Raw genomic sequence first — 22,942 nt, forward strand, 5'->3', positions numbered from 1 at the left:
AGGTACCAGTGACGCTTTCCACTACCACAACAAAAGGAAAACACACTCAACATACAAGACAAGCATTATATCCTTAAAACATTTATTTTTGTAATAATTTGTCCTTTTTTCTTTTTGCATAAGTGCAAAATGCACCCAAAACAGCCACCTGAGGGAAGTCTACATCTTTAAATAAAAAAACAAGCAAAGTGTACATTTATAGTACAAAATTCTCTTTTTAAAAAATTGCACAGTTTGTGTATAATATATATATTCATAATCTCCATTTTAAACAAACTTTAAAGGCTCAGAAAGTAAACAAAATTCACCAAATGAAAAATAAAAACATTTTTCCCTAGAATTTAAAGCTGAGGAAACTTGAGACCCTGTTTTCATTTGTGTCCACCATAAATATACATATTTATATGCAAGTCTCTTTCCATATAGTCTCTGTGCTAGTGTTTGACCAGACAATCAAAATTATTGCAAAGTAGTTTAGTTCTACTATAAAACATGGGGTGGGGGGTGGAGGATAAAAGCTTCTTTCTGCTGAATGTTCCTTTAGTTATGCAAAAGAAAAAAAAAAACAAAAGAAAAAAAATAAACCCCTGGGTTTTTTTTTTTTTACACCCCTTTTAACTTTACTGGAATCCCTGCTTTCACAAAGGTTTCTGTTTCACAAACTGTGTGCATTCAACATTCCCATAGAACAATCCAGAACTCCAGTTTTGCTTTTTTAGCGAGAACACATTTCCCTGACTTTTTTTTGTTTTTGTTTTTGTTTTGAACTTTACAACGGCCGCCCTTCCCTGCCCAGAAGTCACGGTCAGCGTCGATACGGGTGGAAGCCCTGTACGTTGTGGTTCTGCCCTCTGCCAAACGCGCTGGCGGCGGGCTGTGGAGCGGCGGCGGGCTGTGCTGTCGGCGCCCCGTATGAGGCCGTCTGCTGGTTTGGGTCTGCGAATGTGTGGCCGAACGCTGTCAGGTCCTGACCGTACCCTGGTGTGGATGACAGAGAGAAGAGGGTAGTGGGGAGAAGAGGGTTTTATTATCAGAGTCACCAGAGAGCGTTTAGGAAGAAGCCTTAATACTTAAAAAGTATCCAGTAAGTAAAATGGTTTACATAAAAAATTCACAATTTTGATGTTTGATGAAAAATCCACCTCTTACCCATACACTGTTATATTTAGGATGTATATTCAAGTTGTTATTTTTGCGAAAAAAAAACATTTTGGTGAAGAATAATTGTCCTGTCATTTTTCTGCATTGGAAGTGTTAGGACTCCACATCAAAATGATTGTTGTCATGTTTCATTTTTATTCCAATCTTATCCCAGCATCTACTTTATATCCAGCCTTAAGACCCAAGATTTCTCTCTTTTAAAAAAATATTTCTATTCTATGTTTGTTTGTTTCTTTTGTTGGTTTTTTTTGGCCAAGAAATGCCAAACTGCATTACCAATAGCTGATTTTAAACAGTATTAAGGGGTTCATAGTGGATTTTTCCTCCTGATTCAAATACTGTATTCCTTCAATGAGCCCTTAAGTGTTGATTATGCAAGTATAAAAATGTATAAAGACAAACATTACAGTTTCAGGTGAATTTAAAAATCAGCTTAAAGCCGGGCTTCATTGAGGAAAACAATCTCTAGATTCTCTTGAATGTCTAGATGTTCTTCTGTTTAAACACTGGATGGCACCGTCTCCCTGCAAACAGACAAGGGAACCACAGTGACACCCAGGTAAAGAAAACTAAGAGGCTTGTAAATGGCTGGTGCAACCCAAAAATCAAGCTGCCACTTGCCAAGCCAAAGGGCCTTTATGGTTGAAAAGACAGATTGGTTTGCTTCCAAATGACTGACCAAATCCTTCCAGCATCTTGCTGGTGATTGGTTATTTCCCCGCCCTGCTAACATCCAGTTAGCATAAATTTGAAAATGTCAACAATAAATACTGGAGTAAAGAACATTAGAAACAACTGGAATGGAAAGACAAAAGAGAGGAGAAAGAGAAAGAAAGAAAGAAAAAGGGGGAAAATAGATAATACAACATTTCTTTTGGGGGCGCTTAAAGTGCTTCAAGATCAGAACAAAAATACGAATTCTGAAGAACAGGGAGCAGTCCCAACAGGACCGCCAGACAGAGGAATCTGAGAGAAATTGGAAAATTTACTGGCTTCGTGTCCTTCTTTAAATCTTCTTCTGTTTCTCACCCCTTTAGCTATAATGTGGAGACAATACACGGGGAAAAAACAACGGGTGAATGGACAGCTGATGCATAGAGACAACTGAACCATGAACACATTTTCTGACAATTAGATCATCCTTTTATAATCAGCAAAGCAATGCGGACAGAGAGAGTGGACAAAAAAAAAAAAAGGAGGACATGGTAAGTCTTGGTATAGTAAAGCTACAGCTGCTGAGGGAGATGACATACTTAAGAGCTCCAAACGCCAAATTTCAATGTAAATTTCTTTCAAATCCACTCAGCCAAGAGACAGCCCGTAGCTGCGTTTTACTATACAGGAGTACACAAAGTAATTTGTATGTACATGCAAAATGTACATGCAAAATACTAAACACAGAGCAAAAGAAAAAAGAGGCAAAAAACCAGGTTGCAGCTCTATAAACACTACAGTACTCAACAAATGCTACTTTTGTGGTTGGAGAAGACGATGCTGGCACCTACCTGCACTATATCCTCCCTGCTCATCCTGACCATAACTGTGAGAAGGACGCGTTGGTCCGTAGGCAGAGGGGTCCTGAGGGTAGTTACCCAAGCCTATCAGGGAGATGAGGAGACCAGGTTGACTGAACCCAGATACTGCTGGCCGACTACGTTACATAGATCCCCCCTTGCTGAGCTAACAGAGCTTTACATTTATACTCATTTACTGGCTCTGCACTACGCTTGGTGAGGCATCACTGCTCAGCTTCATCTGGAAGTCAAAACAAAATGGAGTGAGAGTATGTCAGCTATCTGCTAGCGCTCCTGACTTTTTCTTTTTTTCATGCCAGCCTGGTCTCATGAAATTTTGTGAAACGTGCATGATATGCTAAGATGCAGGTAAACTATGAGAAATGCGCTTTCCCACAATGAAAATATTAACATGAGAAAGCAACTAAAGACAGGAATTAGCTTGGCGCTAAAGTAGCGTGGTGTGGCTGTGGGGCTGCTTCAACTCCTGAAAACATATTGTATTTAATCTTAACCTTAAATGACCACACCAGAGGTGTTATATGTGTAGTCCATAGTCCTCCGGCCATTTTCCAAAGAATGCCAACATCTTCTAGATCGATACTCTATTCTGCAGGCAACCATTGGTTTCCATTAATTTCAGCACGATGTGAAAATCAACTGAACTTGAAACCTGTTTCAGGTACTGTGCCCCATTTATCTTTGTGTCAAAGTTACATTACTGTTCTATCTACTAAAGTTGTGACGACAGGCCATGTTCAAAAACTCTGAGTAGCTTGACATGGCATGCTATGATATAAACGTGCTATGAAAGAAAACTCTCCTTGGTGGGGCATTCAGGGATGTTTCAACATCTAACATTTCTAAAAAGCACTGCACTGATGAGCTATATTGCTGAAAGAAATCTAAGTTTAATCTAAGTTTATTGCTTAAAAAAAAAAAGCAGAAATAAATTCTCAAATTTCAGATTTCCTTGTTCTTGAATGTAACAACAAGGATTCTTGACAAAAAAGTCAAGTCAAAAAAATGTTTATTGTGATAAATTTATTCTCAAGTTTCAAGTTTTAAGTAAATTTTCACAGCATACTGAAATGGAATAAAGCCAGTGTCTGCCTGGAAGGTATGAATCTTTTTAAATGTATGGGAAATGATGGTATTAAAATAAAGTGATTAAAATATGCAAAATCACTGGTTTGATCCTTGCTCTAACCCTAACTAAATGATGTTAACGACCCAACTCCACGTAAGCCAAACAAGTTAGTTTATTTGCCTAACATCAACCATTTCCTGATGTGACGCAGGTAAAAATGGCATGTCCACTCCTACTTTTGTCACTTAAGCTTTCATGGTGGAGGTGCGTGATCTTCTCATTATTTGTGTCCACAAAAACACACCAACATTTATCAGCATTTGTGATTTTCTGCTCATTTCACAAAAACTTTGTGCGGCTGACTTTGATTACTTGACTACGTGCCTGAACAGGCAGTGGACTCTAAATGCAAAAAGCTGGATGGAAGATAAGCACAAGCAGGAAACACTGAACATGATGGGCACCTGTCATGACTGACAGAAAATACATGACTACTTTAAATGTAGATCTAGCAGTGCGAGGCAGCTGTAAGCCAAGTCAGAAGAAAAATACCGGCCAGTCAAAAAAAATGAATGTAACTCCTGAATGAATGTCTGACTCTTGTGTGACTGTGTGCTTATGTCACTGAATGCGTGAATGTCGAATAAAGACGAAGCTTGGTCCTTTTCCATGGATGCTGGGTAGTTTTCATAATATCTCTTTTTGGTTTCAGAGTTAAAAACCTCCAGCTTCCATTTGTGCTCTCAGCATGATCTCAAGCTCTTAGTACTGCACGTGCAGTCTCTGGAAACGCTCCCTCCCAGCAGCATTACGTGGCACTCTGATCACATCTTTTAATCAAAGAAATTAATAAGGCACATGGTTTTCTACATTGACACTACAGTGGCTTTATGAAATTTCTTTTCCAGTCCCTACATGCTGACTGAAATTTTGCCAAGAGCTCACCAGCTCGACAGAGATCCAGATGAAATGATTATCAAGGCCCAACACAGTCCAGAGGTAATGTTAGACTAGACTAACAGTCCAGCTCAAAGACCACAAAGATATCAGTAAAATCTATAAACACATTAGTCAAAAGTGAGCTGAGATCTGTATGGCAAAGTTCACATTTTGTTGACAAGCATGCAAAGCTCTGGTGTGAAACAATAGATGGTCATGTTGAAAAGTTTTGATAGGTAGCTTGGCAGGTTGCACATGCCTGATTCCAGAAATAAGGTTTCATTGGCATTATATTGCCATGCTGGTGCTCTTCTATGGCGATCATGCCAAGACCAGGAAAAGAAGCCAGCATCAGTCATCAACAGTCATCAACAGGGAAGAAGAGGAGGAGGTGTAGGAGGGGGTAATTAGAAGGAAGGAGTATTTGAACTAGGTCAAATGTCTAGTGCAGTCAGTCAGGAGAAGGTCGCACTCCCTTCAGAATCAAAACAAAATAAAAATGCAAAACAAAAAAAACATTGCAAGGCAGGATGATCTAATTCAAACCTACCAAGACCTACCAATCTTTTTACCAATCCACAGCCCAGCTGGAAAAACTTGACAGAAATGACTGCTGAAGACTCCCGGATATGGTGGAACTTCAGCAGCATCTTCACGGCAGAGCCAGGGGGGGTTCATGTATGCAAGAAGCATGTATGCATATGTAGCTGTTGAAGCTAAATGGTACCAAGAGCAGGCTCCTGCTTGTTTAAGGGTTGTAGTTATGCATTTGAATGAGTTGAGTTGCACTCAATAAAATATCCAGGGACATGGGCAGGGCTGAGAGATGAATAAAAATAAAATAGGAGAGAAAAGGGCAGCAAACTGTTTTATGCACAATGCTTTTCTTACCATACTGGCTATAAGGGAAGTCAGGCTGCCCAGTGGGAGCTTTGCTCAAGTCCTGAGTTGGTGTGGTGGCGGGAGCAAAGCCCAGCGGTGCAGTTCCTGGAGTGGTGGGCGGAGGAGGAACCTGTGGAGCATACTGGTCTGCTTGGGGTGTGCCAAAACTGTAACCTGTTGGAGAATAACAAGATCATTTCTGTGATCATTTCCTAGTGTTGCTTTATCACAAATGGTATCCTATGTGGGAGTACAAAGACTTTTCTTAAACCATGACCCTGGTCAAGCTCCAGTGTTGCTGGGGCTTGACCAGGGTAAAACCCAACCAGGGTAAAACCCAAATTTTCTTTGGCTTAGTTCAGACGGACTTTAGCCCTACGGGGAAAAACGCAGTGCTCTCATTCATCTGAATCGAGAGGAGTACGTTGACGCTGTCGACACAGAGTCCTGGTGGATTACTTAATAACAGGAACACCATATTTCTGCTGTTTACCTCAAACAGTTGCTGCTATGATAACTTTCCAGAGTTGTAAAATCCTCTGAGTGTTACACACTGCTATGTGGTGTTTTAAACACATCAATCTGTCATTACAACTGGACTTCCTAGATCGTATTTCATCGTCTCACCAGCACCTTAACAACACGCCCACACCAGCGCAGCCCACTATGCTGTTTTATCACAGGGCTGTTTTCAGTCTGAATCCCTGCTCTGACTTGAGTGCAACAGTGTCGCTAACAAGTCTACAGTCACATTTTGAATGTAAAAATAAAATCTATTATCAATATAACGAGGACCCTGTGATGGATCATTTAAGCTTCTTTCCTATTTGTTTTATAATATTTTGTCCACCATTTTCAAAGTATTATCTTGATACTTCATGAAACTGAAACTGCAGACAAGTTTAAACGGTGGAAGTCAGTAATCCAACCACAGGCTGCTTAGCAGAATTTTAAGTAAGGTTTAACCAATGTATAGTTAAGCATTTCATGAAGTGCTGGCTATCTGTGAGTCACACTGTCCATCTCTGATAAGCTGGAGGATCCTCCCTGACCACTGCAACAGAAAAGCTGCCTGGAAAACATGACATAGATTGGATTTTCACATGGTACACACTGCTAAAAACAGAGCTAAAAATAATTTCACTTTTATTTTAAGTAATGTGTTTTTGTTTTCCTAAATGCTGTTTCTAATGAGATGAAAATTCAAAAGACAAAAAGGTGAACACTTGACACTTTGGCAGCATTTGCACATTGACCATTTGTCACCTTAGTCAATAAAAATCAATATCAGTTGTCAGACATTATCAGCCTAAACCTAATTCATTACTCATTAATACATTGTTACTCTTACATATTCTACATAACCTGTATGCATTTTGTTGTGATGTCAAAAGTATGTAAGAGTGTATTTATTAGTATCACTGACCAAACTGAGGTGCTGTGCTGTAGCCCTGTTGAGGGTAGCCCTGAGGTGCAGCGAAGCTGCCCGCTGGGGTCGTGACCAGGAATGCGCTGAAAGGTGATGGAGGCTGTGTGGGGGTTCCCCGGCCTGCTGATAACGGAGGCCCATATCCACCTGATCCAACACAGAACAGGCAGTTTTATCCATGTTTTTATATAAATATATGCACATTTTACATACATTTATGACTTGAAATAAACAGGAAATAATACAAATTATTAAATGAGCTAAAGTGTCAGCACAGATGTACTATATGTGAATTACATCAGTTTGAATATGTACTGAACAGCTAATAACAGAAACAAGTGATGCATAAATTGTTTAAAAAACTGAATTTGCACAACGTAGTCTGAAGCTGAATGAAGCTGAAGTATCCTCTGAGCATGCACAGGGCCGACACTGCAGTGAGCACTGCAGGTTGACCCGGAGGTAGTGATATGAAACCGAGCCTGACCAATAGCAGAGGGAGGCCGGAATCCATTCAAGGCTGCCATCTGTCTCAAGCAGCAAATTATCAGCAGCTTCAGCCATTATGAATTAGTGATAACACGTGCTGCTAACTGTCATCAACCTATTGGCCATGCAAAGTGCAAGCCCATTTCTGTGACACAAGCGTTTCAAGATAAGCACATGAGCACATGACAAGGACACAAATCTATCTGCGCTATGATCAATTACCACAGTTATGCAACATGCACAAAACAAGTAATTTACTAAAATACATGAGAAAAGACAAACTGTGTTCTGTGTGTTAAAAGGAGGTCGAACACCTACCTATAGGTTGGCCGGTGGTCGACACCCACACTCCTTCAGGAAAAGAAAAAAAAAAGTTAAGACTGAGGACAATATTGTTTCCTGAAATGTAAAATGTTCACATAATCCAGTTTAACATTCAAACTGACAGTGTGGGCAGTGACCTACATGTACAAGGTTAAAGTTAAAGCAGAGGCTTCAACACATTTTAACAGTTACTACTATTTTTTTCTTTGAACAGTGAGCCTCTCTATTCGTTCTGCTCTGGGACTTGTTCCCACTCACCCTGTGGCCCGTAAGGCTGTTGCCAGCCGTGGGCAGGCTGTGCTGTCCAACCATTAGCTGCACTCAAGATGCCCCTGGGTGCCCACTGGCCAGGGCCAAGCTGGCCAGGAGCTTTGCTGTCACGAGGTTCGGCCTTCTTTACTTCCACCTGGACAAAGGACAAGGAGGGCACATTTGGCAACACCAGTATAAGGTCTATGAAGTCCCTCACCTAGGTAGACCTGTCCTACCACTGATATTTAATCCCAACATTTTGGGCCAGTTTCAAATCTTTCACTTTATGTTTATTTTAATAATGTGGGGCAACTATGTAAATTAATATTACTTTGTAGCCAGGACAGCTTTACAGCTATGTGTCTCAGGTACTAATAATCAAGTGGGAATTTCACAGCACACAGAATATTACTGCAAGGACAGCAAATAATGCAAAAACGATTTTTGAAGTACAGCTTATGAATATGTACCTGAGAAACATAGATTTATTTTTTTCCTTTAATGAACTGCACTATATATGATAAAGACGTCTAATGGAAGGTCATGACTTACCTTTCTCCGGCTAACGCTTATCAAGAATCTCATTTTTATTTTATTTGGAATAAGTTTTAGGGGGGAAATGGATGTAGAGAGAAATTTGTATCTCAGTTCTAACAGAATATAAGGTAAACATGCAGATAGTACAAATGAGCAGTCTTTTCAGTCAATTTACATCGAATCTTCATACTGTGTCAAAAGTGAAGTTCAAGTGACTGATACACGTTGACCCCAATATAAATCATCCAATTGATTGCTGCAGGACGACACTTTCTTACAACCAAACCCCAAATGTGAGAATGACCTCAAGTTTCTTTTTGTTGTTTTTTTATTATAATAATAAAGAAGTGCCAATTTGTTTCACTGCACTGTAGATACAGCTCAGAAACCAACTTCAGCCATCTATCCCTTTACTTGTTATCCATTTACTTATCGTCCATCACTGGGAAGGTTTAATGCCTTGCATGAGAGATAAATTTAATGCCCCAATAACAAAACTTTCCTCTCTGTGACTAGGCAAAGCCACCAACAGTTAACCAGAGCAAAGAAACAGGCTGAGACTAAGGGGGAGCCAACCAGAAATAGACTGAGGGGTTGAGTTATTGGGGTCACCTTGCAGGAGGAAAATGAATCGCGAATTCATCCCTGCTTTAAGGTGTTGCCACCTTCCCCAGCCTCCCCTCTTCCTTCTCTGTCGACCTAATTACATGCACATGTTTCCGGCAGCGGCACTACCTGAGCACTTTCTCCCGTGGGCATCACGGCTACGAGTGATGGATACCATGACTTCTGTACAGTCCCCAACAGCGGAACTGGGATTTGCTCCAAAGTTTGATGTGCTCCAATTTCTAATTTTGTAACTCATATCTCCCAGCCTCCCTCAAGGCCCAGCGTAAGGTAATGTCAAGTCAAGAACAATGGATTAAGTCTAGCCTTGATTCCTGCTGAAAACCAGGGCAAAGTCAAGGGGGGCACGTTCCACTGGAGAGTATACAGGTTGGCCTGAATCGTTTACCAATGAGACGGGATTCGGCTCATATTTTAATGTAATAATCAGTGCGATTTTAAGAAAGATGTGTTGTGTTGCTACTCCATGAAAATCCATGAAGGTGTTTACATTTCCTGGTCTAAAAAGAGGTATCCAGTAGCTCTTTTCTGGGGAAAACCATTTGGCACACAGGAAATTACGCACCTAACATTTTTTTTTGTTTAGAATAAACAGAAGAAGTGGGTAGTTAGAGTGAGCAGTGATAGCCACTTACAGAAACTCAAGGTTCATCAAGAAAAAACACACTGAGGTCCAGTTCATACCATCCTCAGAGGTGTAGAAACACCACAGCAATGGACTCTTCACTGCTTTAATGTTGCCCAAAAGAGTCCAAAAACTTCACATAAATGCTCAAAGGTCTACAATAGTGTCAAGTATCGCAGACTGACCTTCAAATATTAAAAAAAAAACGTTGTGCAAAGATGGAAACAGGATATGACTGAGCGGATATAACTACATGGTGTTTGACTTTGATCATTTTCTTATGCCCACACACCTTTACTGCCTGCATGGAGGACTGAGAGGAGACGGTCTCTCCTCTGGTATCTGAACAGTGGTTTGAAAGCTGTTAATTACAAAAAGTCCCTATTGGGGAAAAGGGGGAGGAGAACGTTAAACGTGCCTTTAAAGCTGTTTTACTCAGCTGAGGTGCCAGGTGGGTGGTGTTTGCCACATACAACAGAGGCCAGAAGGTTAGGAGGTATCATGCAATACTACACTGTAGTGAATTCTTTGTTTTTTCCCCCGGATGGACAGCTTACCTGATATTATCTGAATTGACTTTGTGCAGTAAACCCCATCCATCTGTTACACCCAACAAACACTAAAAAGTCACATGCAAATATTATTGTGTGACTCGTGTCTCATCCTGAGCAGCATTTTAAAAGGAGACGTTGCCATTTGGTATATTTGTTAGAGAAGTGATGGACACAGTATGGAGATTCTTCAACTGAGGTCACTGAGTTGAGCTTTTTTTTTTTTTTTTTTAACTTTTCAAAAAAGAAAAAAAAACATGTTGACGTGTAAGTGACCTGCCAACAAAATATCAGAAAACAAAAGAAACAGAACTGATTGGACCAATCCTTTAGGTGATTTTTATTCAGTGAAATTCTGTGAGTTTTCAATTTTTTTTATTGTGTTATTTTTTGTCATTTTATCATCAAAAGCCAGAAAATAGTATCTTTAATGTTTGAGTACAATCTATTGCACTTAGCACATCCTAAAGGAGTGGTCAATTTAAACAAAGCCTTGGGCGACAATAGAAACTGTAAAATACAAGAAGTCTGCCTACAGACACTATTAAAGACAAAGCAATAAGAGTAACAGTACAGTGTGTTGAGAACAAAACAATTAAGCACATTAAATTAGTGGCCTGATTGTTTTAAGAAGTTAAAAGCCAAATTAGTGGTGTATGATGCTGCAGTGACAATATAACTATAAAATGAGCCATAACTAATGAAACAGCATCATAATATATCTTAATATCGCCCAAGCCTCTGTTTGATCTGAAGGGTAAAATAAAACTACAACTACACACTTTTTTGCCCATGATGTCGTGAAAATGCATGTTGACAGCCTGGTCCACTGATTGTTCGGCCTCGAAAGTAATAAATCCAAAACCTAGCCAACGACCAAGAGTGAATCAAGGTAGCAGGGGGGTTGTGACAACACAAGATGAAGAACAGTTTTGGGCTTCAGCAGAGTGAGGATCCATCAAGACTGAGCAAGAGGCTCCTGGGGTTCGGATGATGTCGCAGACTTGCAGAACAACACATATCCAAGACTAAAGCCTGGGGGATTGAAGGAGACTTTTCTCTTTACTGTGCAGTGAAATAATTTGTTGAAGATAGCGATACAGATTGCTTAACTGTTACACATCAAGAATGACAGGTGTAGCATTTGAGTTAATGTTAAATGTCGCAAAAAAAGGTCAATTCAATCCATCTTCCACTCTCTTACAAGACTGAACATGTAGTTACTTTTTTTGTTTCAAATAAGCTGCTAAATGCCAATTGAATCAATACTAGATTGTGTTACTTCATGCTGTTTCATCCAAACCCCACCTTGATCTGTCCCTTGGTATATCGCTGTGGAGCACACACTCGCAGCAGCCATTGTTAATGCATCACAAAAATATGGAGAAACACAAACTGTAGAATGCCTAAAGCTTTCTCCAAGCTTTCCCAAACTGAGTATTTTACTTTTGAGTCAGCCAGGATAAGCCTAAAAATGGACAATTAAAATACTGCTTATGGTAACACAAAGATATAGGCCATAACTGGTTTCAAAAGTGACAAGTTGCTGATTTTGCTGAAGAGTTTTAATGGGGAATACACAAAGTTCATCAACAAGAACCCAAAATCCAAAGTCTAAAAGGCCTCATAGCTGAGAAATTACAATTTGGTGAAACATTTCAGCCTCGCCAAATGCTCAATAAACTACTTCATCTTCATCTGTAACAACACATTTCAAAGCGCAGAAACACGCTGCAGTGATCTACTTTCAATTTGATTAACTTTCCGCGATGGCAGAATTGGGTTGTGTGCACATCTCTACTTGGGGACCTAACCTGAATCCAATTAAACGTCCTGCGAGACAACTGAGATTTTAGAGACCTCTCGTACCATGCCAAGCGCTCCCAAGCCTCATGATCTATTGCTATTAATAACATCTGTCAATGACCCGTCCCCTAATCTAAATTTAAAGCCAAGTTGGCACATTTAAGGGTTTGACATATCTTGATTACACTCGAGTTGAAAATGAAAAACTACTCAATCGCCCAACACTATTGATAAAATTGTTCATAAAATGTTTGCTGTGACCATCATGCAGCCTATTAAACCGTGTAATGACCCAAAATTATAATTTATTGTCTCTTCAATCATATTGATTCTCAAATTACAGCATTACATTCTTGTTTTGGTTCATTCTTGTCGTCATTTTGTAGCATTTCTATTTTAGAGATAATGGTGTGATCATTACCTCAGTATTGTTGGTCCATATCAGCCACTAACTAAATAAAATTAAGAGAATAACAACCATTCAGATGACGCCATGCATCATGCAACTTTTTAAAATATCAAAGAGTCGCCATCAGGTTCCTATTATCCTGCAAAAATTAAAACAATTAAAAAATTTAGACTTTATTTGCTGCTAAACTATCCCTCAAATAACTTAGAAGCAAACTTTCAAATAACTCTCCATCTAATTTTCAAGAATAAGAAGGAATGATGTAACTTTGTGTACATCCCATTTTAAGTGAAAATTAGTAGTTGTTTTTTTTTTTTTACGTTTGGCCTGTACCTCTGTGGTACCAGTCAATGCACAGTAACCTAAAGGAGAAAAGACAAATCTTAAGAGACACCGTTAATCACATTCAAACCATTCACAAGGAGAAGGGGGACAGAAGAAAGAAAAATAGAAAGGGCTTACTTACAAAAATACTTAACTTTCTACATATGGGAAAACACACTAAGCCATTTAAGATACATGTATCAGTTACATCTAAAGTCAAGGTAAAGAAAACTTATTCCAATGTTGAACATCTAATGGTTTTAGTAAAAGAAAACTGTTACTATACTATTAAAGATTATGTAATGGTTGTTACTGGTGCATTACATCATGTTAAATTCCAATGACAAACTATTCTGGGTTTCTCCCAACAGAGAGTGAACGGGGGGTTTTGAAAGAAGTAGCAGTAATACAGTACATGTTGTGGGTCAGTGGCCGCTGCATCACTGCTATGTAGGACAAATGCAGATGAAACAGCTGTGACTGTAGTTCAGCGGGCAGAGTGTGACACCAACACTGCCGGTGGCACGGGTCTGATTTCCAGTGAGGCCGTCCACACTAAAAGTGTCGGCACATGTCAGTACACATATGATAAATTTACGACTTAACTGGACAAACTCCTCTGAGATATCAAAGATTGTCATTTCTACTGTCAGGAAGTTTATTAGAGAGACTTTTGAAGTAGCAAAGGACATGAAAAACCTTCCTTCAGTGATTCCATTGTTCTTGTGACAATGTTGTATTTTATCACCTTCAGCGTTTGGCTGAAACAAGCATCTGAAGGACAAATCCAGCTTTGGATACTCAAACTGTTCTAAATATGCCTGTCGCATGTTGTGATAAAGTACCGCTTTTTTTTTTTTTTTTTTTTTTGGAGCACCTACTTTCCTCCAACCTGTCCCCCTTTTTCAGTTAGTGATTTCTTTTGCTTCCTAGAACGCCTTTGAACAATTTTCCAATTAACTGGATGAACTTCTTGCATTTTTTGGAGAGATTTTCAAGAACAGAACACATCTCGTCGCTGTAATGTATTCAGCTTTACTGAGGCTAATGTGGGGACACACTGGCACCCATATTTCTGAAATGGTCTTTTCTTCTTTTTACCTTTGAAAGTTTTTAATAATCTTTTTTTTTTTTTTTAGAGCTGAAACAAATTAGTCGATTGGTTAATTAATCAACAGAAAAGTCATCCAGTTTGATAATCCATTTAGTGTTTAAGTCTTTTTTTTTTACTATCAACTATCTTTTTTATTTACATATCCAATAAGCAATTAATAATATAAATTTAGGATCAGATTAATGTTGTTTAAGTCATTTACAGTCAGACATGACAAATATTCACTGGACTGTTGGTCGAACAAAACAAGCTGTTTGAAAATGTCACCTTGGACATGATTTTTCACTATTTTCTCACATTTGATAGAACAATTAATCAATAAATATTTGGCTTTAAATGTCTTTAATTGCAGCCCTGTTTCATTTAAAATGCAGTAAATATTGAGAAGTGATCTTATATCATATTTACATTTGGCCATCATCATCAGCTAATGTCCTCATTTGTTTTACAGTGGATTTTTTTCCTTTATAAATTTTTTTTTTCCTTTAACTGAGTTGAAATGTCTGCATGAAAGAGACTCTTATCGTCCACAAGGTCATGAAGGACACTGCAACAATCCAAATCAAAGCCTGCGATTTCTGAAAACTTCCTCTAATTTTCAGATGTGACCATGTGACAGAGGATGAGACGTGGTTTGAAGGTGCCATCTACTGTTGTGAGATGTGAGCTGATTACATCTAACATTGCTTAAATTCGTAATACATTGAAGGCCTCAGTGCCTCTTTAGGAGATAAATGTTATAATTTTGCATTACACTTTCATTGCATCTCCAGAAATGTCAAATTAGGTTTTATTTAAAATGCTTTCATTGTATTTTATTGTGCGTCTTCAGCATAAACCCTATGAGCAAACACAATTTCAGATGTGAGTAAACAGTGTTTAAATTGAATTGAATATCTGGGGCTGATTGGGCCTTTTTTTTCTCTTTGGGCCAGAATAGTTTGTCATGAGATTTAAGATGGTACGGTATGGAGAGGGGAGAGAAAAAACGGGATCAGCTTTTACCTCGGGGCCTCTGCTTCTCTGCATCATAGATCATTACCACCTCTGTGACCTTGAATGGGACAAAGGGAAACAGTGGCTCCATTTAGAAAACCAGACAGGGTCCGTTCTTATTCCAAATTAAATATTCTGCCTCAGTTTGGACAAATAATTAATTGTTCTTTCCTATCACACAATTCCAGTTTTTATACATTAATATTGACCCTGTTCAATGTCACATCCATTCAAGCAGTCATAATGACGATATGAACTGATTATGCACTTGGCAATACTCACCACTCCGAATCTATTGAAATAGTCCCTGAGTTCAGGCTCGCCGCAGTTATGGGGGATTCCACCTACAAATATCTTCTTTGATTTATTGCTATCGGCTTTGCTGCCCTTCTGAAAGAAAACAGGGAGTGTATGGATTTCAATGTCTGTTAAAGGATCACTCTGGGAAGGGGCCAGTTAGCCATCATCTATTCAGACAGTGCAGAAGAAATTAGGTTCTCCTCTTGCCCTGGGGTATAATTCTTAACATGTCATGTCAATGCAAACACTAGTCTCCACAGATCAGAGAACACGGCTTCCTACACTCACTCTCTCCACCATCGCTGTGCACTGCACTCAAACTGTAAGAGCTAGAGGCTGCATACTACAACAATGATTTTTAACAAATACATCTTCTGCTTTGTTAGTAAAACATTCAGTACCAGCTACATAGCTTAAAGTCAGTGAAAGGGGTTTCAATAGCAAGAAAAAGGGCCTCATTTATAAAAGCTTCTGACATGCAGAGTCTGTGCTTACAGCCAAATATGTGACTTATAAAAACGTTTTCTTAATAGCAAAGGTGCAATAACTAAAACCTCTGCTGCCTAATGGGACAAAATGACTATAATAGATCTGTAGAGGCTTTATTAGCATTGTTGATTGACCCACAAATTACCCAGATTTCTGCCTTTTAAAAAATTCACTGCTGAAAGCAATTTTCTGTACCACACGAACTAACTTGCGTCCAAGCCTACTTTTGTTTTCTCAGTTTTACACAGTGAGGGAGGACGGTTACAACATATTTTAACTATCAAGGCTGGAAAATGTTTCTCAATCTTAAAAATTAAGAAAACAGATCTAAATTCAAAAACATTGATGCACACATGTTATTATAATTCCAGTATTTAGCTGGCTATGTGGACACAATGCTTCTTCATGAGATATTTGTTACATCTGGGAAAAAATGACCTTATTACGTGTCAATCCCAGGCCTGTGTAAGCTGTACGAGAGATCTGCTGATATTGTTGCAGTACCTTGCTCACAAATAGAGGTCGATACCATAGATTCTTTAATGCTTCTGTGATTTATCAAAACCCAAAACTAATTTCTATCATTCTCCAAGGCATGAAGGCTATACACTGATGATTTAAAAAAGACATCTAAGAAAGAAAAAAAGAAATTAGGTCAAAGTCAGAGTGTTTTTATAAATGAAGTTCAAGGTCTCCTCATGCCCCATGAAAGGAAACTAGAGTCCAACCTCAGGAGGAGGGGATGGACTGAGTCTTATTCCAGCATAAAACACCTAGCTTTGCCTCCCCAGTAGAAAACAGAGTCCTCTTACCCAGCCCTCCTTGGTCCGAGACTTTTCAGGTTGCATTCCTCTGGGAGTGCACGGCTTCGGGTCAATCTGACAGCAGAGAGAGAGAGAGAAAACGTTTGACTTTAGCCCCAAATAAAGGCACCTTCAAATGCTCTTCTTCACTAAACCCAATGCACTGGTTTGCCTCACAGTGCAGGGCAACATAAGTACTGACTTACAGTCATTTGAATACAGGGCCAATAAAATTTTATGTCCTTCTCCGCCTCCATCAACGGAACAAAGGAGGCCATATATCATTCATGGAGAGAAAATTGTGCGGCAGAATTAACGCAGAAGGGGAACTAGTTTAACTGTGTGTTTCTTTTCCGCCACCTTAAAGAAACCAAACACTAGCTGCCAATTTTGCTAATCTGACTTTGAACAGGTAAGTCTTGTTAGGCAAACAAATGTCGGTCTTTGCAAAGTGCATTATCTGTATTATTGGCTGCAGGCAGGTACAACCCAAAGCAAAACTTTACTTCTCCTTGAATAACTTCTAAGTAATGTGGATGAGGAAATACAGTATGAGGTTATTTCACATTGCTCACACAAAGCGCAGGCAGATTGCTTGAGTTGATTTAACTATCTGGTCCTTTGAATTAAAATACTCACATTTCTTCCATCAAGATTATGCGGCTTTGTCTCCAGCACTGTCCGTACACAATTGGGGTCTTTGAATTTGACAAAGCCAAAGCCTCGCGACTGATTTGTAGTTTTGTCCTTCATGATGACACAATCTACTACTTCCCCATATTGTGAGAAGTAGTTTCTCAGTGTCTCTGAGAAAAAAGAAAAAAAAAAGAGAGAGAGTAAAGACACAACTGTGCAGATTCACAAAAATAAGCACAGAATCACTACAAATGGGAAATTACAATGACAGATACAATCCAGCCCAGTTTGCCTCCTGAATGAACGTTTTCTTTCATTATAATAAATGATGCTATGAAACCTGAACTGAAAGTGTAACTGGGACTAAATCAGGTGTGGAAAGATAAAGCAACACTCCATAAAATTAGAGGAGGGAACACTTTCAGTCATTCAGTGACCTTGATTTTGAGTTATGGCAGAATATTGAGTATTGAACAAGTGTTTTTTTAATGTAAAAATATAAAAACACTCTCCAGTCACATTCAAGCGACATATCGACACTCCTAAAGAGCAAACTAAGCACTGACCTACTGTCATCTTGCATAGCACCAAATGTACACCCAAGTGCTGTAACACCCGCACACACCCACTGAGGCAAGGCGTGCAAGTTTGAACAAATGAGGAGTCACTTTGGAGAGCGTTACCATAATTGCTTTTCTCATTGCTGGGAAGCCCTGGAGCATCTCCGAGGAAACAAGCTCAGAGTTACGCAGGGCTGTGGTTCTGATCTTAATGTTAACAGTGCTGTTCACACAGACGAGCCTGAGTACAAAGTTACACAATGGCCAACCGAGCAGGAGCCAGTAAAGGGCCGTAGACACACTAGACTATCTCTGGGCAGGTCTGAATGAGAGGAGGATGTATACACAGACTCAATGTACACTGTACAACATAGACTCCACCACCAATGCTTGTGGTTAGTGACTGGACATCAAAAAATTATGCAATCAGAAAGCTCAGTGACATAATCCAAAGACAAGAATTAATAAAGAGCAACAGTGGCCTCATGTAGACTCAACCAACACTAAGTGGACGACACTTCCTGGGATTTTGCAGGGATTCTGAGTGCAGTATTTTCTGCAGGGCTGTAGTATCGTGTTGTAAGGTGTTTCTGCTCTTTTCTCCGATTAATATCATGCTATTAATTGTATAATATCAAGACTGATCTGATGTGTAATAAATATTTATGGTATGTTGTTCACTCCATGTTATATCAGTACATCAATATGATAACACAACACTTGATATCATCTGGAATTATGGTTATTGTCACAGTGTGACATATTTCAAATCTGTCCAGGTGGGCTAGAAACAAATTAAATGTTACTGGTTTCAATACCAAAACGATGCTTTCGGTACATTTCATTTGTGAAAACGAAAACACACTGCTCCACATAGACCATTTCTACAAAATCAACCAAGCTTAGTTAAGCAAATGTGTCAGAGTTTAATGTTATGTCAACACAGTCAGAGTATTTTACCTAAATAAAAGATCAGTCCACCTCTGGCCAAAGAATAAGCAAACAAGACTGCCTGACCATAAGAGCCATGTTAATAATGGTTGTATAGTGAGAGATCATGTCACACATACTTTAATTATTGTATGAAAGCACCAGTTATAATACCCGAAACATCATCACAAAATTCCTATCAAGGCAGAGGATAAAAAGCACCAAGATTTTACATTATTATCTCCCAGTTCTACTTTGTGTTTCATACCTAAATGTGACCAGATCACCTATAAATAGTTCATTTCACTTCATTCAAGCTCAGTTTCCAAACAGGAGTCCAAACAAGCTACAAGCCTGGTCCTCCAGTCTGACAACAAAACCACGCAGCTACAACAGTGTCATTATGACAAATTCCTGTTCATTCACTACACTTTGTGCATAAAGTGCCTGAGCCTTTAAAAGGTTAAACAGTGTGACTTACCTTGTGTGGTACTCCAGTCCAACCCACCCACAAAAAGTTTCCTGTAAAGAATGGATAAATTACCATCAGTTGATCATTGATCATCACTTTGAGTCAGAGTAAATGATAAAACTGCTATTTATACAAGCATCATGACAAGTGTTACATATAAAAGGCTTGATAAAGGTCAAACTTAGGGGACCAAAATCACAGGAGACTTGGTGGAAAATATTGAAAGGCATAGTTGCAGAGCCATAACAACACCACAGCTGACCAAACAGCCAAGTACACATATATGAGGCACCGCTGCAACCAAAGCCGGTGCAGCATGGGGGGGAAATATACACAGCTGGTGTGACTCCTGGTTGATGTCACTGTGGTTTTCTAACATTAAATGCAATGGCCTCGACAATAAAGGTCTTTCTATAAAGCTCTTGCCACGTATGTTACCCCGGGACAGAGCCATAGCATAGCAGTGTCCTGCCCCCGGCTCCAGCCTCCACCGCTGAGTGTTTTCCAGTCAGAGCGGAGCGGAGCGGAACGGAGAGCGGCTGCTCGGCTCACTGCATGCGGACCGGTGAGCTCGGATGCTGGTTACATGACTGTAAGTTTAACGGCAGTTTAAACATCGCTACAATCAAACCTAGCTGACAAGTCCACCAACACATGACAACGACCGCTGTTAAAAACGTGTCAGTGATAGATGTGGAGGGTTAGTGCAGACGAGGATGCTCCATCCTCCAGCAGTGCCCGCTAAATGTCCTCGCTTTGGCGAAGTCAGAAGAGGAGACTTTCGCTTCGCTGGCAAACGTTAGCTAAGCTAGCTTCGAGCTAACAGAAAACAACACTGAAATAAGTAACTACACTTTCACACATTCACCTGACAAGTCAAGCAGCAGCACTCCAGACCAACATGGTATAATTCGCCGTAAGCAACAACAGTGACAACGGGGCTACTTTCGTGACTAGTTTCACTTTTTGGCCGTCTTTTCCTCCGGCTAGCGATCTCGCTAACTTACTGGGGTTAGCCTAGCTTGCTAGCTAACGTTAGCTGTCAAGAGAGAACGCAAACTAAGTTACAATGCAGTTTACAGTTAACTGCGTCCGCGATAAAAGCGCTGCGTCAAACGGATCTTACCCGACTTCATCTCCGACTAAGTTGTTGTTCATTTCTGTGGCTAAAGCGGGGGGCTGCGGGAGCTGTGACCGGCTTCTTGCTTCAGTGCTGCCCCTCTCAGACTGAGAGCGGAGGAAGGTCACTCCGCTTTTTGGTTCAAACTGTTCTGCGCAGTGACGCCGCTGCAGGGGGCAGCGGCCTTTAAAGGAACATTACACACAACCAGTCTGCACTAATCTCCACTGTTTTTAAAGATCCCCTCCAGACATGTTATAAGATGTTTATAAAATACTCTACTATAAATAATCATTTTTGTCTGATATGCTTTTTCCGCAAAAAAAAATCAATTTATGTCATTAAAATGACATCTACTCCTTCTCCCTCATTAAATATTCTTGAATCTATACATCCATTTTCTTTACCGCTTATCCTCTAGAGGGTCATGGTGGAGCTGGATCCAATCTCAGCTGACATTGGGTACACCTTGGGTCTCCAGTCAATCACAGGGCTCACATATAGTATAGAGACAGACAACCATTCACACTCACATTCAAAGCTACGGGCAGTTTTGGGTCACCAATTAACCTAACCTGCATGTTTTTGGTCCGTGGAAGCCGCTACTCTGGAGTACCTGGAGAGAATTCACACAGGCATGGGGAGAACATGTAAACTCCACGCAGAAGGGCGAGTCTGTGGGTTCGAACTCAGAACCCTCTTGCTGTGAGGCAACAATGCTAACCACTGCACTACCGTGCCACCCTTCTTGAATCTATGAGCTGCAAATATTCCAGATGTGATAAATATGCAAATATTTTTCATTTCAAAAGTTTAACTGCTGGACACAAGATGTCTCCTACTTTACTAAAGTCCATTCTCAGTGTACGTGCACTGGAGGTTTCAGGTTTCCACAGCACACTTTTGTAAGTTGCATACTGGACCACAATTCACTCCAAACTAGTTGTGATGTCACAATCATGCTTCTAGATATACACCTTAAACTCATATTTGAGTTTTAAAAAACTTTCCTCCTTCAGCAGATGAATATAAAAACAGCTCTCCAATGTCAAAATCTGCACATACATCAGTCCACATCGTGAATCTCAAACATCCAGCTGAGGGAACAAGAAGAAAAACACATTTTTGACTGGAGGACTTTAAACATCCCAAAGGGATAGTTAAATGCCTTAAATCTGGATTTTTTTTTACTTCGCTCTTTGTTATATTATCAAATGTTTACATGACAAGAAAGTAATTCAAAGCAGACTCACCACTCCCAAGGCAAAAATTTAGAGGGGTTTTCCTCTCTGTAATGATTCCTCCTGTTCTAAATGTTTTCTTCCTGTGAAATATGAATGTGCAAACCATATTTTTGTGTCTGTATTTGACATAACCTCATTAGAGAATATCTTATTTTACTTTAAAACTGAAAGCTTGGCCTGTGATGCATGGCTGAATTAACTTTCTCAGAGGATGTGGGCAGAGATGAGCTGACGGGTCCCTGCCAATTTCTCCCTCTCTCTATGCAACGTGTGTAGTTTTTCTTGCTGAAATACTACCTGGCCCCAAATTTGCTGTGTGGTAATTTGATTAAACACAAGTCCCAGTGTCTAAAATCAAACGGTATCTTCCTCTTTGCATGAATGTGTGCAGTAAATTTCATGCAAATCCAGTCATTACTTTTCAAGATCTGTTGCTGAAAATATAAAGACTGCATGATCACATGACATCCACTCTTTGGCTGAGTCAATAAATCAGCACACAAGTGGCAAGCATTAAAGAGTGACATTTAAAACATGAAAGTGACAGAGGTGACACATAATGTAATGTGATTAAATAACACCTTACAGCACTGCCTATTAATTTCCCTTTAAAAAAAGCCTCTGACAGTTATTGATGTCTGCGTTCTGCTAAGTAGTGTGTGAAACTGTGTTGGAAAGCCATAATATTCCAGATACTATGTGCATTTATAGATGGCAATCATAGATCTGTAGATTTACATAAACAGTGTCTACAGACACAGTGTCTGTGTGTGACTAAGGCAACAGTAACACTGTTTAAGACATAAAAACATCTTCACAATCACATTTGCCTTCAGTGTACCTTCTTAATTAAGCAGAAATTAGACAAATACATTGTATATTGTCATTTGTTAGCTATGGATATCCCAATTTAGTGTGTATATATTATATTTTTAATTGCTGTAACTATTACTAATCACTAATCAGTTTTATTTTCATTTATCATCAAAATCACAAATATGCTACTCTAGCAAAAATAAAGGTCATTAGACAAATCTTTACTTCAAAACAGACCTTAACTACTTTTTTACATTATACAGACAAACAGGAAAGCTTTCATTTTCAGGATCAAGTTGTATTTTACAGCTACAAAACTGATATTGTGTTAGAAACACAGACTGTGGGTTTTAGTGAGCAGCCCTGTGGTGCACTTTTCAGTTTCTGAATAGTTTAACATCCTATTATAAATGTTTTATTGAATAAACGCCTCGACACTTCCTGAAGGCTCAACAATACCTGCATTCAAGTCGTGTCAGATTTAGTTAAATGTTCTGCAGCTG

At 39.4% G+C, this 22,942-nt stretch overlaps 1 protein-coding gene across 10 annotated transcripts in view; it reads right to left on the bottom strand.

Moving 5' to 3' along the window:
* Positions 1 to 65: 65 nt before the first annotated feature.
* The window catches only part of dazap1 (DAZ associated protein 1), a 29,876-nt gene continuing 6,999 nt past the window's right edge, over positions 66 to 22,942 (bottom strand). For 2 of the 10 annotated variants that reach the window (XM_067596617.1, XM_067596616.1), the window contains exons 3-15: positions 19,269 to 19,309; positions 17,301 to 17,467; positions 16,671 to 16,736; positions 15,352 to 15,459; positions 15,079 to 15,127; positions 11,203 to 11,285; positions 8,087 to 8,234; positions 7,823 to 7,855; positions 7,013 to 7,162; positions 5,596 to 5,760; positions 2,667 to 2,759; positions 2,151 to 2,198; positions 66 to 978 (exon numbers count right to left, since the gene is read on the bottom strand). In XM_067596617.1, coding sequence (XP_067452718.1) covers positions 806 to 978; positions 2,151 to 2,198; positions 2,667 to 2,759; positions 5,596 to 5,760; positions 7,013 to 7,162; positions 7,823 to 7,855; positions 8,087 to 8,234; positions 11,203 to 11,285; positions 15,079 to 15,127; positions 15,352 to 15,459; positions 16,671 to 16,736; positions 17,301 to 17,467; positions 19,269 to 19,309 — 1,324 coding nt within the window. In that variant the 3' untranslated portion in view covers positions 66 to 805. Of the gene's footprint in view, positions 979 to 2,150; positions 2,199 to 2,666; positions 2,760 to 2,788; positions 2,917 to 5,595; positions 5,761 to 7,012; positions 7,163 to 7,822; positions 7,856 to 8,086; positions 8,235 to 11,202; positions 11,286 to 15,078; positions 15,128 to 15,351; positions 15,460 to 16,670; positions 16,737 to 17,300; positions 17,468 to 19,268; positions 19,310 to 20,385; positions 20,537 to 22,942 lie in introns of those variants that run through there. The other 8 variants (XM_067596619.1, XM_067596618.1, XM_067596621.1 and 5 more) reach the window with 8 other exon arrangements.

The sequence above is a fragment of the Thunnus thynnus genome, chromosome 8, assembly GCF_963924715.1.
Source record: "Thunnus thynnus chromosome 8, fThuThy2.1, whole genome shotgun sequence".
NCBI lineage: Eukaryota > Metazoa > Chordata > Actinopteri > Scombriformes > Scombridae > Thunnus > Thunnus thynnus.